Here is a 17,243-nt window from a genome sequence, read left to right on the forward strand (position 1 = left end):
ATTTAAAAATGTAGAGAAATAATGTCAGGTGGTATTTCTATGCTTTATTAAATATATCCATATTTTTCCAATGCCCTTTTTAAATTAGTTTTTGAATCATAGAAACTAAGGGATTAGAGGACCTATAGTGGCAATATACTACATTTTTAGTCTACACGTTTTATTTAAAACACTTTGGCAAGAAATTGTGGTAAATATCAAGAATCTACAGTTCTGGAGAACTGGCTGAGTCAGTTTTAATGAAATTATTTTCATTCCTGAAAACCTTAGCACTATTTAGTGTGTTGCATTTAAGCCTTAATGTTTGATATGAGTGATGAGCCTCCTAAACTGACTCTTCGAAACAGCAATTTCAATATCAAAGAAAAGTTACTTTATTTTTTTAAGTAGGTATGTAAGTAGTAAAATGAAAGAGATAGAGTTTTTAGGCATGAGTGATTTAGAAAGCCCTTCTGTGTTTTACAAATATTATATTTTATTTATTCCTTTTCCCAATGTTATAAGCTTTGAATAGCATGCATACACAAGTATTCCTAGAACATAAAGTTGATATTTCATAACTAAGGATGTGATAGAAGAATTTTCACTTTAAAAGTAAGATTTAAAGCACTTTTTCCCAATTGTAATGCAGGTTGCTGATGTGTAAATTAAAATATAGTCTGTCAGTTGTTGAATAATCTATTTTAGAAAATAAATTATGTTTTCAGTAGTCTACATAATCACCGCTTTTTAGTCTCAGTTTCAAAAATACAGTATTGTTGAAAAACAGTTATTAGGAGTGATTTGAGTCGATAACATTTTACTACTTTTAAATAAGGGTCTATCCTTTGTTGTTAATTTTTGTTTTGCTCTCACAAGAGCAAGCAGAACTAAAAAGCTTTAATATTATCATAATGTTTTTAACCCCAAACACAAAATGATTTATGTATAATTATGATCTTTAACTAAAATCGTAGATTTGAATAAATTACACAGAAGATAAACATAACTATAAGTTTGTGATTGGAATGTCATTTAGTGGTGAAATTAGGAGATAAGAGTACATTATGTTTGAAAACATTGAAACAAATCATACTTAATGTAATATAAGTATTTGTACTTCATTCCTGATATTCTTTAAATATACATACACACACCATAACTCTCACCAAGTTTTCAACCGTGAAAATCAAATATATTACAATTTTTTAAAAATATTTAACCTATAAATGTGTTTATTTCCATTTCATTAACAATGTACTGTTTTATAGAATAATGATACTGAAGAAGAAGAAAGGTTATGGAGAGACCTTATTATGGAGAGAGTGACAAAATCAGCAGATGCCTGTCTTACAACTATCAACATTATGACATCCCCTAACATGCCAAAAGCTGTATATATTGAGGATGTAATCGAAAGAGTTATACAGTACACTAAATTCCATTTGCAGAATACACTTTATCCTCAGTATGATCCTGTTTACAGATTAGATCCTCATGGAGGTTAGTTTGCCCTTTTATACTGATAGTTTTTTAGTATAATATCAAAATTACCTGTTATATAATTTTACCACGTCGGATGGGTCAGAATGCAGTGACTTAAAATGGCACCGAAATTGTTTGATTATATAAATTGTAATAAACACTGGCTTACATTTGACTAGAATATAGAACTTGTTTTAATCCAGTACTTGTTCAGTAATAATTTCTTTAGCAACTATTTACATATAATAAGAAGTAATTTCTACTGGTCTGAGATTTTCCTAGGTAATAGTAGCTTCTGGTTCCATTTATCACTTCCCCCAAATTTTACCCAAAATACTATCTACAAAATGGATTGATTAAAGATATATAATTCTTTCTCTTATTTATAATCTTTATAAATGAGTCATGTATGTTAACATGTATACATTTAAAGAGGAGGGCAAACTTGGATCACGAATACCTACCGTTAATTACCTGTTGTTTAATTATTGCAAGTTGATTTCAAGGGAAATATAATCTTAATATCCTGCTCCAGTCAGTGGAAAAAAATAGAAATAAAGTAATCCTTAAGATACAAGAATTTAATAGCCACTGAAATGTACCATGAATTATCTGTTATAAGAATGTTGACTTTCTAACTGAATATTCCCTAAAGAATAATTTTCTCTTTTAATAAATAGACAGCTTTATTTGCCAGGTTGTATTTTTATATAGGGGGGAAAAAAAGGTGTGTTCTTTTAATTCAGAAAGCGGTTTTATTATTTTTTAATAAACATTATTAAAAGTTGATATATTCCTTGTTTTGATTTTTTTTTCATTTTAGGAGGCTTGTTAAGTTCAAAGGCAAAACGGGCTAAATGTTCTACCCATAAGCAAAGAGTAATAGTAATGCTTTATAATAAAGTTTGTGACATTGTTAGCAGCTTATCAGAACTACTAGAAATACAGCTTCTTACAGACACAACAATTCTTCAGGTAAGTTTTTTTCAAGCATTTTCCATATTTCTAGACCAAAAAAATAAAGGAGAATAAGGGACCTAATTGAGTTCAGTATAACCTCGCTCACTCAATAATACCAGCACTATGTTAATTTTTTCCATTCAGAGTATTTTATATCTAAATGGAAGAAATAAGAGCCTAGGGAAGTTTTAAAAAGAAACATTTGGGGCAGAAGACAGGTGAATGTAGTATAAATTCTAAACTGTAAATTATTTGAAAGATAAATGATCATTTCCTTTAAAATGTGTCAGGATACTTCTTGCAGAACAGTGAACTATTTTTTGTTTTTTACATTCCTGTGACATTTATCAATCCAGAAGTTAGAAATCAGAGGAATGGCAGCTATGAAGGAAGGTCTGTGCTAATTTGCTTGAGGGTGAAAGGGAACAAAAGGAAAAACTAGGTGCTGATTGATGAGGGAAAAGAAAATGCTCTCGTTGTTTTACAGAAGTTTATGAATGCTTTGGGATTTAGTAAGGCAGAATGTTACTGAAATCTCTTACAGATGTGTACTGATTACTGTCTGTGTCTGTGCAGGTATCATCAATGGGAATAACACCATTTTTTGTGGAAAATGTCAGTGAATTACAATTGTGTGCCATTAAGTTAGTCACTGCAGTAAGTATAATCACTTCACATTTTTAGTTATCTCTCAGAAAAATAACAGTGGTATCCTTCAGTCCAAATGTGCAAAAACTAATGCAGATTTGAGTTTTCTGTGAGGACTATTTTAGTATGCCTTAGATTTCAAACACTTCTAAATATTTAAAAATATTTCAGTTAATTCCTTAATATTTACTATAAAATCAATTATTTTAAATCATTTAAATCTTGGCTTACGTTTCATACCCAAGATATCATATTCCTCTAGATGAAACTAGCATACTATGACTTCTACAAGAATGTCATAATTAATCATAGAAAAGTTGAGCAAATTAAGTCATTGCCATCGAAGATGATGAAAACATTTTCATTCTGAATGGCAGATAATATTTTTTATCACATGGTATAGTATCATTTTTGTTTATTTTCAAATAATTATAACAAACTAAATTTGGAATCTTATAATTACTAAATAGGTATTCTCAAGATATGAAAAACATAGGCAGTTAATTTTGGAAGAAATTTTTACTTCACTTGCAAGATTACCTACCAGCAAGAGGAGCTTAAGGAACTTCAGGTAACTAACTATAGCAAAGTCTGAGTATAATGAAGAACTCCATTGTACTGTAGCCATCATATTTTAATTCTTTATCATTTCTGTCTGATTTTTATTTTGATGATCAAATAAAAGAGAGGCAATTCAGTCTCAGAACAGCGTGAAGAATACCGTAGGTGTGAGAAATAACAATGCACATTTTAGAGACTTAAAAGTTCAGTGATTCTCAAGTGTAAAGATCTGTGGCAAGAATTTTCAGTCTTGGCGTTATTGACATTTGGGGCCAGATAATACTTTTTTGCAGTGCTGTCCTGTACATAGTAAGATGCTTAGCAGCATCCTTGACCTCTACCTAATAGATACCAAAAGAAATGCACCTTTTCAAATTACAATTACCAGAATTTTCACTAGACACTGGCAAATGTCCTCTGAAGGGCAAAATCATCCCTGGTTAAGAACTATTGGCCTGTGAGAAGAGCAATAGGAAATACGGCTCCAGAGTCAGAGGCAGTTCAAGGATTTTATAAGCCTTACGAAGGAACTTGAACTTAATCCTTTATACAGTAGTAAGTCATTACATAATATTTTTAAAAGAGAGCTGAAAAATTACTCTAACAGAAGTATAGAAAATAGTCATGACAATTAAACGCTCTTAATCACTAAGCACAGAGTAACTAAGGAATGTTATCCACTGCTGTGGTCAGCATTATTGCCTTTGTTGGCATAGGTAATCATCATGATTTTCATAACTATCATTATAATATTCCTGGCTGATTAAATGTGTTGACCTAGCATATAGGGTTATATTTAGATTGCTTTGAAGGCTGTCTTCTGTAAAATAATTGTTTTTATCTTAATTTTTTAGACTGTGTATTGATAAACATCTATTGTCCATTAAAACCTGAAGAAAAGCTATCAACATCTAAAGGAATTCTTACGTTTTTAACTATCTTTTAAACAAAAAGATTTAAAATTTGATTTTTTATATTCTATGTCATAAAATATTCTATAACATAGATTATTTTATATTCTATGTCACTCATACTCTAACATATGATCAGGAGCTGACTATGTAGCAGTTTTTAATAAGAAAATGAATACCAGAATGCCTGGGCATTGGGAAATCCTGAAGACTTCTCATTTTAAAAATCATTTTGAAAAATATTGATATTTTTTGTTATAATTGTTCAATCTGCAGTACGTATATAAAGTACAGAATTTTATATTAAATACTGCATTTTTCCTTTGACTATTTTAATTATCTATGCATAGGCATTTAGTTGGTTTTTTGAGAAGTTAGAAATAATTAGACTTAAGGATACTATTATAAGCAGTAAAGACAATGCCTAGAAATATTGGTAAAGAAAGCATCCTGAAACTTTCAGATCATAGATGACATGTAAAATGAAATTCTCTTCATACTCTGTAAGATTTAAATATTTTCTTCTCCATTAAAGGTTAAACAGTAGTGATAAGGATGGAGAGCCTATGTATATTCAGATGGTTACAGCACTGGTTTTACAACTAATTCAGTGTGTGGTACACTTACCATCATCAGAGAAGGACTCTAATTCAGAAGAGGACTCAAATAAAAAAGTAAGGAATCATTTGTAAGTTTTATAACTGTGTATTTTTGTAGGAGGAAGCAACTATATTCTCTGCCATTCTTATAAAACTGAAGTTCTTAATTAGGGCTTCATGACTGGGCTTACAGATCCTTGTAGAGCATTAAACTAAGTTTTAGGAGACTTGCGTTCTTATCCTGACTATTATATCCACCAGTCATGAAACATACAAATCATTTTACTCTGAGTTTGTTTCTTCAGCTATAAAATGGGGATGATAATACCTAACAAGCCTACTATTACAAGTTGTAAGACTCAAGTGAGATATTGAATGTGAAAGTGAATAATATTATAATTATAATATGTAGTATCTATAATCACATACAGTAAATAATCGTTAATATAATTAATGTTAAATTCATGCAGAAAATGAGTTTATGCCCTCACTATTGAATAACTCATAGCTAAGATTTGCTTTTGGCTTTGTAGCTCTTACCCATCAACACTTAAAATTTTTCCAGGTTTTATAGTTTTACCTCAAAGAAGTTCAAAAGAAAGAGGGATAATTTTATTTCCTAATTCTGTTATAGTCGTGGCTGTGTGTATAGTAATAATAAAGTGACTGGTTAATAAAGTATAAAATGAATATCAAAAATGTTGAGGTCCCTGTTGTTCTCCCCTTCTCCTAATCTCACTGTTCTCTTTTTAGTTTTTTCCTTACCATTGGTGAATGTTTATCTCGTCCATTTATTTATTTATTTATCTGTATAAATTTGATACAGAATTTTTTAATTTACATAAATGATATAGTGACATATTTACAGCTAATTTTTTCACTCACCATTGTTTTTAATACATGTAACTAATGCTAGATTCTTTTTGATTTAGGTTAAACACATCATATATGACATACAACAACTTGAAGCAAAAGTTTCTCTAGATGTACTTAGAAATAGAATATTAAATCATAGTGTACATGCACTTTTAACTTCACTGGAACTTGTCAGTTTTCTCACTAAAGTGGTGTTCTAGTTTACATTCTTACATTTTGATTTTGCCTAGTCTGGTTAGTATGAAATGATACCATGTTTTATTTTGCATTTTTCTGGTTACTAGTGAACTTTTTCATATATTTATTCACTTTTCGGGTTTCCACAACTTTGAATTAACTATTTATATCCTGGTCTTTAAATTTATAATGAAGGAGTTGAATTTTTTTAGTATTCTAGCATTCCATAAACTTTGAGCTTGGAATTTTTTTTGAAATTCTTTTTGTGTTGATATTTTCAATCAGAACTGTTCTGATCATGATAAACAACTGTTGATATTTCATTTGTTAAACACATTTGTCACTCTTAACATATTTTAATAAATAAAAATGAACTCTTGTCAATATTTTAATTTAGTTTTTATGAAGTATTGAAATATATTTAGTATGCTAATTGTAGCTTCTCTTTTTATATCTAATAGTTAAGATTTTTAGTATTTAAATGTATTGCCCCTATATTCAGTAATAACATGGCAATAGCAACTGAAATAACTTGTAGGTTATTTCTTATATCTGTATAAATTCATTTTTCTCAATCTATAGGTTGACCAAGATGTTGTCATTACCAATTCTTATGAAACAGCCATGCGAACAGCCCAAAACTTCCTTTCCATCTTCCTTAAAAAGTGAGTAAAATTAACATAATCTGATTTTTATTTTCGCCATATAGAGAATAGTTCATTTATTTTATGTAAAAGATTAATCCAACTTCCTGCCATAATCTGAACCTTGACTGTATCTCCCTGACCCCTGATTTCCTTATCTTTAAAATGAGGAAATTAGAATATTAAAAATCTAAAATTTTATAAACTCGCTCATATGTTGAACTTCCAAAGTTAAAAGTTCTAGATTGAAATTCTATAATTTTTTTTCTGTGAATTTTGGAACTTTCTAATTGAATAGGAAAGTTTGGGGAGAGAGGTTTCCTTAGCTTTCATAAGAATTTATAGTAATCTCATAGAAAAACAGTGGTCATTATTTAAAATGTGTTACACTTACCAGAAAATTATGTTAATGTCAATAAATGAATTCCCTGTAGTAGGGGGAAAAAATGAAGATTGAGAAACAGATTCATTTTAAACCATATTTTATTTAATGTACTCTCTTATACCATGTTTAGATGTGAGAGAAGAGGAAAACTTAGTTAACAAAGTTTTAGTCATATTGGTGAACATGTCACCTAAATTCACAGCCTTTCCATTATTTATCTTTGAACAGATGTGGTAGTAAGCAAGGTGAAGAAGATTACAGACCACTATTTGAAAATTTTGTTCAAGACCTTCTTTCAACAGTCAATAAGCCTGAATGGCCAGCTGCTGAACTACTCCTTAGTTTGTTAGGGAGACTGTTGGTAAGAGTATAGCATTTAAAGATTATTAGATTACTAGAAGACAACATAATGAGGATGTACTCTGATTCACAGATGATGAATTCTTTAAAAATGTGTAAGGAAATATGACCATTGCATCTCTATTTTTGCATGTGCATAACTGTACACAATACTGTCAGTACCTCGTAGAAACTTTGAAATGTTGTGACTTTCGGTGCTTTCATTTCATTACATAAGATAACAGTGCTTTAAAAAACTTTTTTGTTGTTGTTTTTTGTTTTGTTTTGTTTTGTTTGGAGGTATTGTTAGTTAAAAGCATCTCAACACTGAGTCATAAGTTACTGTAGTTAATTCATTTCAAAGCATGAAACTGATTAATGTGAACTCTGTCATCTTTAAGAGTATTTCTAAAAACATGACACGTTTTAGTCCTAATGTAATATTGTATTAGGGAAATGCAAAGAAATACTATTGTGATTTTTCTTTTTATCTTTAGACTACATTTGGACTTGTGCAATTGTTACAAAGTTTTTGGGACCTTACTTTTTGTCAGCTGGAAAACTTAATACTATTCTGAAACCAAGATAATTTTTCATAGGCATCAGAATTCCAGCCTAACAAATTCTTACTCAGTAATAATCCCATTTTATAGAGTTTAGCCTACATTTAAAGAAAGTGACTGTGTTATTAGGAAGGTTTAATTATATATATATATATATATATATATATATATATATATATATATATATTTTTTTTTTAATGAAAATGTTAAAAATTCCAGAAACTCAAAAGGCAATTACTGGGAGTTTCCTGGTGGCCTAGTGGTTAGGATCCTGGGCTTTCACTGCCGTGGCCTGGGTTCAGTCCCTGGTCAGGGAACTAAGATCCCATACGCTCTGGGGTGAAACCAAAAAAATAAAATAGAATAAAATTTTTTAAAAAGTCAATTACTTTGTGGAACAATATCACAGGGGAAAAAAGTGTTTAACTTTCAAATAATACAACATAGATTTGGTACTTATAAGTTGCTATTAAAAATAGTATAAATCGGTTAAATTAAAAGAAAATTATTTTTCATGTGTAGGTTCATCAATTCAGTAACAAGTCAACAGAGATGGCTTTAAGAGTGGCATCTCTTGATTACCTTGGAACTGTTGCTGCACGACTGAGGAAAGATGCTGTTACAAGCAAAATGGATCAAGGGTCTATAGAACGAATTTTAAAACAGGTATTGAGATAAAGAATTTGAATTTGGGGGATAAGTAATAGTTAAGTACTTTTTTTAGATATTCTTCTGTTAGTGTTGCATTTTATTTTGTAGATTCAGAATAAAATGTTACTCCTAAAAATGGGCTTTTTCAAAAGCTCCACTGAGAAAATTTATACCATAAGGTGAATTATGTGTAACAGGAACTTTCAGATGATTTATATAATCCTTAATTTACTTTCTTTTTGTGAACTACTGTTATGAATGTATGATGCTATTTTTCTATTTGGTTTAACAATACCTTTTTTTTTTTTTTAAACTATGGACGAGATGGTAGTAATACTAAAAGTTACTTAAGAAAATTGATAGGTAAATAATCTCTAATTGTACCATGCACAATGTTTTCATTTTCTTTCTACTCTTTTTTCTTTTTTTAATGTCCATAACCATATCCATTGCTGGCCATGACAAATGCCTCTAATTTTTTTTTCTTGTTACTATACTTTGTATTTTGAAATAATTTTAAACTTACAGAAAAGTTTTAAGACTAGTACAAAAAGTTCCCATTAATCTTTCACCCAGATCCCTTAGTGGTTGACATTTGCTTTATCATTCTTTTTCAAAATACACACACATGTGTATCTGTATATGCATTTTTATTTTCTTCCGAACCATTTTGAGCAGACAGGATGCCCCCATGACCCCTGAATTTCAAAGTGTGATTCCCTGGACAAGCAGCACCAACTTTTACATCACCTAGGAACTTGTTAGAAATGCAAATTCTCAGGACTCTCTCTGGAACTACTGAATCAGAAGCTCTGGTGGTGGGGACAAGCAGTCTGGTTTAACAGACCCTCCAGGTGATTCTGTTGAATGCTGAAGTTTGAGAACCACTGCTTTGTGTATGTTTTCTACGAACAAGAACTCTCACTTAAATATCCACAGTACAGCTATGAAAAGCAAGAAATTACCATTAATATAATACTACCATTTAATGGAATATTACCATTCCTGTTGTATTTGATAGATTATCATTTGTTGCTGTCATTATTGTAGCACTCAAATTGAACTAGATTTGACCAGTGGGAGCCCCTTTAAACTGCCTTTTGTATCTTTTTGATATCTTCCCATCTTTCCTTGAGGACTTTGTGGCCCAAGATGTTTCAGACTCATCTTTTACTTTCCTTGTGCCAGCCCTGGAATCAGCCATTTCTCCAAGTATTGCTGATTCCTTTCATTGAAGAATGGTAACTAGGTGATTTTCAGTATTTCTGAGAGTAGACCTAGGACCTCTTATTTGCCACATACAACCATGTACTGTACACTGTAAAACTTGAGGGGAGTGATCCTTGGTAAATATTTTTATGACTCTTGACAGACTTCCGAAAAACTTTTGGAACTTTACAGTGTACTAGTTTACAGTTCTATGACTAATTTCTGAATGTATCCATTTCACTATACTCCAAGAACATAGCTTATTCTAATCTTTGTTTTCTACTTAGATATATTCTTAACCATATATTTGGCATTTCACATGGTAAACCAGAAAATAAGCTATAGACATTAATGTCAACTCAGAGTTAATTTCTCCTTCTGTATTGTTCTTGACAGAACCAAAGACTCAGTCCCTTTCTGATTCTAGATCAAATGCACAGCTCAAATATACCTACTGTATATTTAATATCCTACATGAAATAAAGTACTATTTTATGTTAATTGCAAATAAAAATATTTCCCTTTCAGAATGTTTTTTTAAAATAATATCCCAAAGACACCTGTAACACATAATAATTCAGGCAATAATGAGTTTCCATTTACTAGATTAAAAGTTTGGAATTATCTCTTACCAAACAGAAAACCAGTGCTAGACCTTCCTACCTCTGAAGATTTACATACATGTTGTTCTAATAATTATTATGTCAGCTACTTACGAGCTTCTTTAAAGAAAGTTAACATGTAGTTCATAAAAATAAAGGTTAACCTCAGCTATTAGTACACTTCAGCTATCGATATATAACGTTTTTCAAAAATAGTATTCTTCTGTTTCTTCCTATACTTATATTTTTATCATTTATCAGATTTTTCCCTCAGATTTGTATGTGCAACTGGATGATTTGTTAAAAAAACATTAGTAATATCTTTTTCGTTACTACTTGGTTTATTTTGTAGGTTTCAGGAGGAGAAGATGAAATCCAACAGTTGCAAAAAGCATTGCTTGATTACTTGGATGAAAACACTGAGACTGATCCTTCACTAGTGGTAGGATTCTATTCTCCCTTTTTATTGGAGAGTTTACATGTTTGTTTCAAACTTGGTCTGTAAGAAAATTGAGAAGTGTTGTGAAGAGGAAAGTTGTATTGGAATTTTGATTTATAAAACGGGTACATGATAGTCTAAACGAAAAAGAATGATTATGGAATGATTTGTCTTAAATGGAATTCTGGTACAGATATTGTAGTGTACTAAAATTGTGTGACATGGGAAATATTTAGAAATCTTTCCATAGGTTATCTTTGAGACCAAGTGAGATCATTTGTCCAGGTGGTGCATGAGATGATCTGTTAGCATATAAAAAGAATATTAGAATTTTATATCTATATTTATTTTTAACTATAATCCTTAATTCTGTTTTTTTATATATTAGGTATCCAGAATATTAGTAAAAGAAGTTTATATGTAAAATTTATACACTATATTGGGGCACTTTTTAATTTTTTTTTTTAATTGATGGGCTATGCATCTAAAGTGGTTGGAGATAACTAAGCTGTTCAGCCAACTACTGCAGGTTTTCAGTCTCCGTGGAAAGGAACAGATTATACAGTGATGTATGTCCATTATTTCTCAATAAAAGTGAAAAAATAAACAGGAACAGATTAAAAGGAACAGATTATAGGTGTACCTTAGTGTTAATATATTTCAATAATAATTGGCTATGTATTTCTTGAAGAAGTAAGGTGAAATTTTGAAAATAACTATAGAGTCTTCTACCTTCAGCATTTTATCCATGTGTTCTAAACTTTTCTAGTTGACCCATCATCTCTAATTTTACTAACTCGTTGTGTGATACCGTCCTTAGTTAAGTAGTTATAGTAGTATTGTAGACTTAATACAGTTGTGTTTATAAAATTATCTTTTGATGTCATTGATATAACTGTTAGGACAAAGTAAAATAATAAGTTTTCTATCATTTAGATATTCTAAAAGTTCTAGCTTTCTTAAAATCTGTCTTTATCTGATGGAAATTTTTTTAAAGTAAACCTTGATATTTGTATTCCTGATTGTGAACACTTTATCAGTAGGTTGGAAATTTTGTTACTAATTTCATCAAACTCAAATCTCACCAAATTTCTTTCCAGTTTTCTCGTAAATTCTATATAGCCCAGTGGTTCCGTGATACAACTCTGGAAACAGAAAAGGCGATGAAATCACAAAAAGATGAAGAATCATCTGAAGGAACACATCACGCAAAGGAAGTTGAGACAACTGGTCAAATTATGCATCGAGCTGAAAATCGGAAAAAGTTTCTTAGGAGCATTATCAAAACCACACCTTCTCAGTTCAGCACATTAAAGTAAGATCCAGAGAGAAAACATCTTTACTTTTTCAGTTATCTCTTTGATATCTATTTACCTACTTTACAAAAAAATTAAATAAATTAAAATTTAATGACTTTTTGTTGCAGGATGAACTCTGATACTGTGGACTATGATGATGCTTGTTTGATTGTTCGATACTTGGCCTCTATGAGGCCGTTTGCCCAGAGCTTTGATATTTATTTGACACAGGTAAACTGGACCAGAATTCCTTATACAATGAAATTGATTTTTCTAATTCTGGTTACTTGCGTTTGAGTATGATGTCTATTCATTGTTGAGAACAGATATTTTAAAAAATCATGAAAGTAACATTTGTTTCTGTGTTCCATATTTGTTAAAATATCTTTGTTCTGCATGCCTTTTACCTATTGATTCTTGTTTTACAGATAAATGGATATGTATCTGTATGGTACAGGTAGAGTGATGGTATATAGGTAGAGTGATTGATGTTATAAAAATATTCAATTCCAAGTTATTATTTAAATGATACTAAATACCCTTGATTAAAGTTACAGATAGGAAGGTTTCAGTGGGGCTACAGGTTCTTGCAGATGAAGCATAGCAATAAAAAACAGGTTTAATTGAGAATGCCAGGATAAAGGAAAGTCCCTAAAGTATAGAATGCCATACCATGTTTTAAGTTAAAGCTTTGGATCAGTAAGATAACAGATCTTTTACTCACTTATATAAAAATTAAAGGAAAGTGAGTATGATATTTATTTTAATTTTTTTGCATGTTTTCTTTCTATATTTTGTTAAATGTTATGTGTTCTAAAATTGATGAAAATGTCAATATTTGCTTGGCAGATCCTTCGAGTTCTTGGTGAAAATGCAATTGCCGTTCGAACAAAAGCCATGAAGTGTTTATCTGAGGTTGTTGCTGTAGACCCCAGTATTCTGGCAAGGGTAAAGAGGAGCACAGATGATTCTTTTTATTTGAGTTTTCTATTCAAATTAAAATATTAGTTCTACTTAGTATAAATTACGTTTTCTTTATTTTTCTTTAGCTGGATATGCAGCGAGGAGTTCATGGACGATTGATGGATAACTCCACTAGTGTCAGAGAAGCAGCAGTAGAATTACTAGGTCGATTTGTCCTTTGTCGACCTCAGCTTGCTGAGCAGTATTATGATATGCTGATTGAAAGAATATTGGTATGTTTGTTATGTCATTTTTATTGTAATTTATGAGTATAATTTTGCCTTCCTAATGTCACTTTTTAAAAATGTTAAGCTAGAAATGTAGATATCAATTATGTATTTATATTACCTAATCTGTAAACTATAGCAGCTTTCTAAAGAAGAACATATTTCAAGAGGAGGGCTGCTCAATATTGTAAAACAAATCATTGGCAAAAATTGGATTCCTTTTTACAGTTACTCTTGCCTTTTGATTATGCCAGTTTACAATTAGTAAATGATAGGAGCTACATGGCATAGTTAAATATTTTGGACAGGAATCTAGAGTAATTATATATGTACATATATAAACAGGAAGAATTGTTTCAGTGAGAACTAGGTATAGAACTTCGGTGTCTGACAGTATTTTTGGCCATTATGTATATTCGCATGTTTCCTGAAAGCTGAATTATGACAAGCTCAGATACCTGCAAGTTAAACAAGAAAGTCATTTGAGTCTTAAGACCAAACTTAAGAAACACTATTCTAAGATATTCTTTTCTTCTATGTCATTGAATTCTCTGGCCCTGAAGTATTTCCCTGGAAAATGAAAGAATGAAAAAATGAAACACTGGCATTACAAAATATCTGTAGAATTTTCATACCACCCACTGAGGACATATTGATTTCTTCTGTAACTCAACAGAGATGCATTAGGTACAGGATTAGGTATTTCTGAAATGATAAGAGTTTATTTTATCACCTTTAGCCCAGCATTAGAATACAGTGGGACTGAGAGTTACAGATAATTTCATCTTCAACTAGCATAAAATCTTGATGGAAACAAAGAATTTTAAGGAAAGAGTGGAAGAATTTTTTCCATTTTAGTGCCTCACTCTTTTCAAGAGTGAAAGACAAACTCCTCAGGATTTTCAGATATAATGAACTCTGACAGTGTCTACCTTAGTAATGTATCCTAAAATATTTTCACAATTGCTAAATTGCATAATGGAAATAATTTTACACAATAACTGTTGAATGCTTTTTATTTATTTTAAAAATGCTTTAATTATGAAAACTTGTAAAGTTAAAGAAAAATATTACAATGAACAGCCAAGTATCCACCACAATATTTCACCTCTATTTTTTTTTAATATATAAATTTATTTATTTATTTTTGGCTGAGTTGGGTCTTCGTTGCTACACACAGGCTTTTTCTAGTTGTGGCAAGCGTGGGCTACTTTTCATTGCGGTGTGTGGGCTTCTCATTGCAGTGGCTTCTCTTGTTGCAGAGCATGGGCTCTAGGCACACGGGCTTTAGTAGTTGCGGCACGCAGGCTCGGTAGTTGTGGCTCGCGGGCTCTAGAGCACAGGTTCAGTAGTTGTGGCACATGGGCTTAGTTGCTCCACAGCATGTGGGATCTTACTGGACCAGGGCTTGAACCTGTGTCCCTTGCTTTGGCAAGCGGATTCTTAACCAGTGCACCACAAGGGAAGTCCCTCATCTCTATTTTATGTAGAGTATTCTCTAGCTCTTTTTTACACATATCCACCATGACATTGACTAATTTAAAAAGGCCAAGCCAGAGACTTCGCTGGCAGTCCAGTGGTTATGACTTTGCCTTCCAATGCAGGGGTGCAAGTTCCATCCCTGTTCAGGGAGCTAAGATCCCACATGCCTTGGGGCCAAAAAACCAAAAGATAAAACAGAAACAATATTGTAACAAATTCAATAAGGAATTTAAAAATGCTCCACATCAAAAAATCTTTTAAAAAAAGGAAAATATCATTAAAAAATAAATAAATAAAAATAAAATATAATGGCCAAGCCAGTATTGTTATTTCCTCATGGTTTTTTTCATTTAATCTGTTCCTTTGTTTCTTATATTTACTATAAATCATAATATAGTGACAATGGTTTGAAAGAGTTAGGTTAAACATTTTTGTTAAATATACTTCATATGCTGTTTAAGCGCCAGATACTGTCCTAAAAGTTCCATGTTTGTTATCCCATTTAATTTTGGCAAGCTTATACTCCAGTCTTGTGTTCAGTGCTATTTCGTATTTTTCCATGTATTAGATATATTTTAAAAGCAAAGACAACATAATAAAATAATTTAAATTTATAGTAACATTAATAAAAGAGCATATAAAAAGGAAATATATAGACCATGTTTATCATGTTAATAAATAGTGTATATACTGCTTGTTGGTATTTTCTGATTTCATTTTACCAAATTTCCCACACCTAAGCATCTCAATTTTTCTGATGTTTAAAATACCTTTCTATTCCTAGGATACTGGTATCAGTGTCAGAAAAAGGGTAATAAAGATTCTAAGAGACATCTGTATTGAACAACCAACATTTCCAAAAATTACAGAAATGTGTGTAAAAATGATTCGCAGAGTGAATGATGAAGAGGGTATTAAGGTGAGATAAAAATGTTGACTACTTTAAATTTCATTTTTTAATTAATGTTTTAAATAATTTAAATGTTTATTTTATATAAATTTTGTTAGTTTACATATATATACTTTAAAGTGAATCATCATTTTAGATTATAAATTCAAGAAAAAGACATACTTATATATTTTTATTTCTAGATCTTGCATTAATTAATAAGATCTGATCTTAACCAATTTAGCAATTATAATATTTAATATCATTGTAGAGATTGCATTGTATATAGGTAGTTTATTATCAAGTTAAATTTATTTTGATTTTCAAATGGTATATGCTTGGTTTTCTAAATTAGTAAATACTTTGTTGAAAGTTTAATCCTGAGTTCATTAGTGAATTTACGTATATATGATTGTCCCATATTTCTTTTGGGGGTTTTTTCTTTTGTTTTTTAACAACTTCTCCCCCAAAAGTAGAAAAAATGTGTTTTTAGTTTGATTAAAAGCATTTGAATGTGTACTCTCCAGAAGTTCTATACTAGGCATCGTATTACCCATTTAAAATCATTGCCAAGTTGAAAAATATTATAATTTTTGTAAGTTAATTGCTGATTTAAAAAAAAAACTGAGGATGTCATACCAGTAGTTTCTGGTAATTTGTGTTTTGTTTAGTTATTTATAGGTTTTTTTTTTTTTTAATAGTTCTGTTTTGGGCTTTAATGAGAATTGGGGGTTAAGAATTTTGCCACATTCGTTGTAGTTACTTAGTTTGAAATTTTTCTTTCTTCTAGAAATTAGTAAATGAAACATTCCAAAAACTCTGGTTTACTCCAACTCCACACAATGACAAAGAAGCAATGACAAGGAAAATTTTAAATATCACTGATGTGGTAAGAAGGACTGGAACAAGGGTGGTCCCTGTGGATGCAAACCTCATTGAGGTCTGCCTTGTCTTACAAAGGGAGAGACAATGACAAGATATTTGGTTATTCTCTACTGCATCCCTTCCTTTATATTTCTGGATGTACTCAAGGGATGCAAATAAGATGAGAGTGTTGTTTTCACCTAGCCCCACTTGTTGGCATCCACTGAGTTAAGCGCTGATATTAAAATTCTCCAGATTCTTCCAATGATTGAAAACTGAAAGGGAAAGGAGAAGTGGGTAAAAAGATAACAATAACCCATGGATAGCAACCTGAAATGAGATAGTAATTTCTACCTTTTTCAGAAAACATGAATTAAGATTAGTTTCATTATGTTTAATTATACACATAAGCCTCAATTTTTCTTGACCCAGAATACTGTTCATGTTTTGAACATAAGAAATTTTATATTATGGATTACATGATCAACTCTG

General features: G+C 30.7%; 1 protein-coding gene across 1 annotated transcript in view; it reads left to right on the forward strand.

Moving 5' to 3' along the window:
* NIPBL (NIPBL cohesin loading factor) overlaps positions 1–17,243 on the forward strand; it is a 192,209-nt gene that overhangs the window by 130,928 nt on the left and 44,038 nt on the right. The window contains exons 17-31 of the mRNA XM_060146966.1: positions 1,251–1,482; positions 2,288–2,439; positions 3,001–3,081; positions 3,543–3,643; positions 5,080–5,218; positions 6,779–6,861; positions 7,454–7,586; positions 8,650–8,793; positions 10,942–11,031; positions 12,129–12,343; positions 12,455–12,557; positions 13,176–13,274; positions 13,376–13,522; positions 15,783–15,917; positions 16,678–16,776. Coding sequence (XP_060002949.1) covers positions 1,251–1,482; positions 2,288–2,439; positions 3,001–3,081; positions 3,543–3,643; positions 5,080–5,218; positions 6,779–6,861; positions 7,454–7,586; positions 8,650–8,793; positions 10,942–11,031; positions 12,129–12,343; positions 12,455–12,557; positions 13,176–13,274; positions 13,376–13,522; positions 15,783–15,917; positions 16,678–16,776 — 1,953 coding nt within the window. The remainder of the gene's footprint in view (positions 1–1,250; positions 1,483–2,287; positions 2,440–3,000; positions 3,082–3,542; positions 3,644–5,079; positions 5,219–6,778; positions 6,862–7,453; positions 7,587–8,649; positions 8,794–10,941; positions 11,032–12,128; positions 12,344–12,454; positions 12,558–13,175; positions 13,275–13,375; positions 13,523–15,782; positions 15,918–16,677; positions 16,777–17,243) is intronic.

The sequence above is a fragment of the Lagenorhynchus albirostris genome, chromosome 3, assembly GCF_949774975.1.
Source record: "Lagenorhynchus albirostris chromosome 3, mLagAlb1.1, whole genome shotgun sequence".
Lineage (NCBI taxonomy): Eukaryota > Metazoa > Chordata > Mammalia > Artiodactyla > Delphinidae > Lagenorhynchus > Lagenorhynchus albirostris.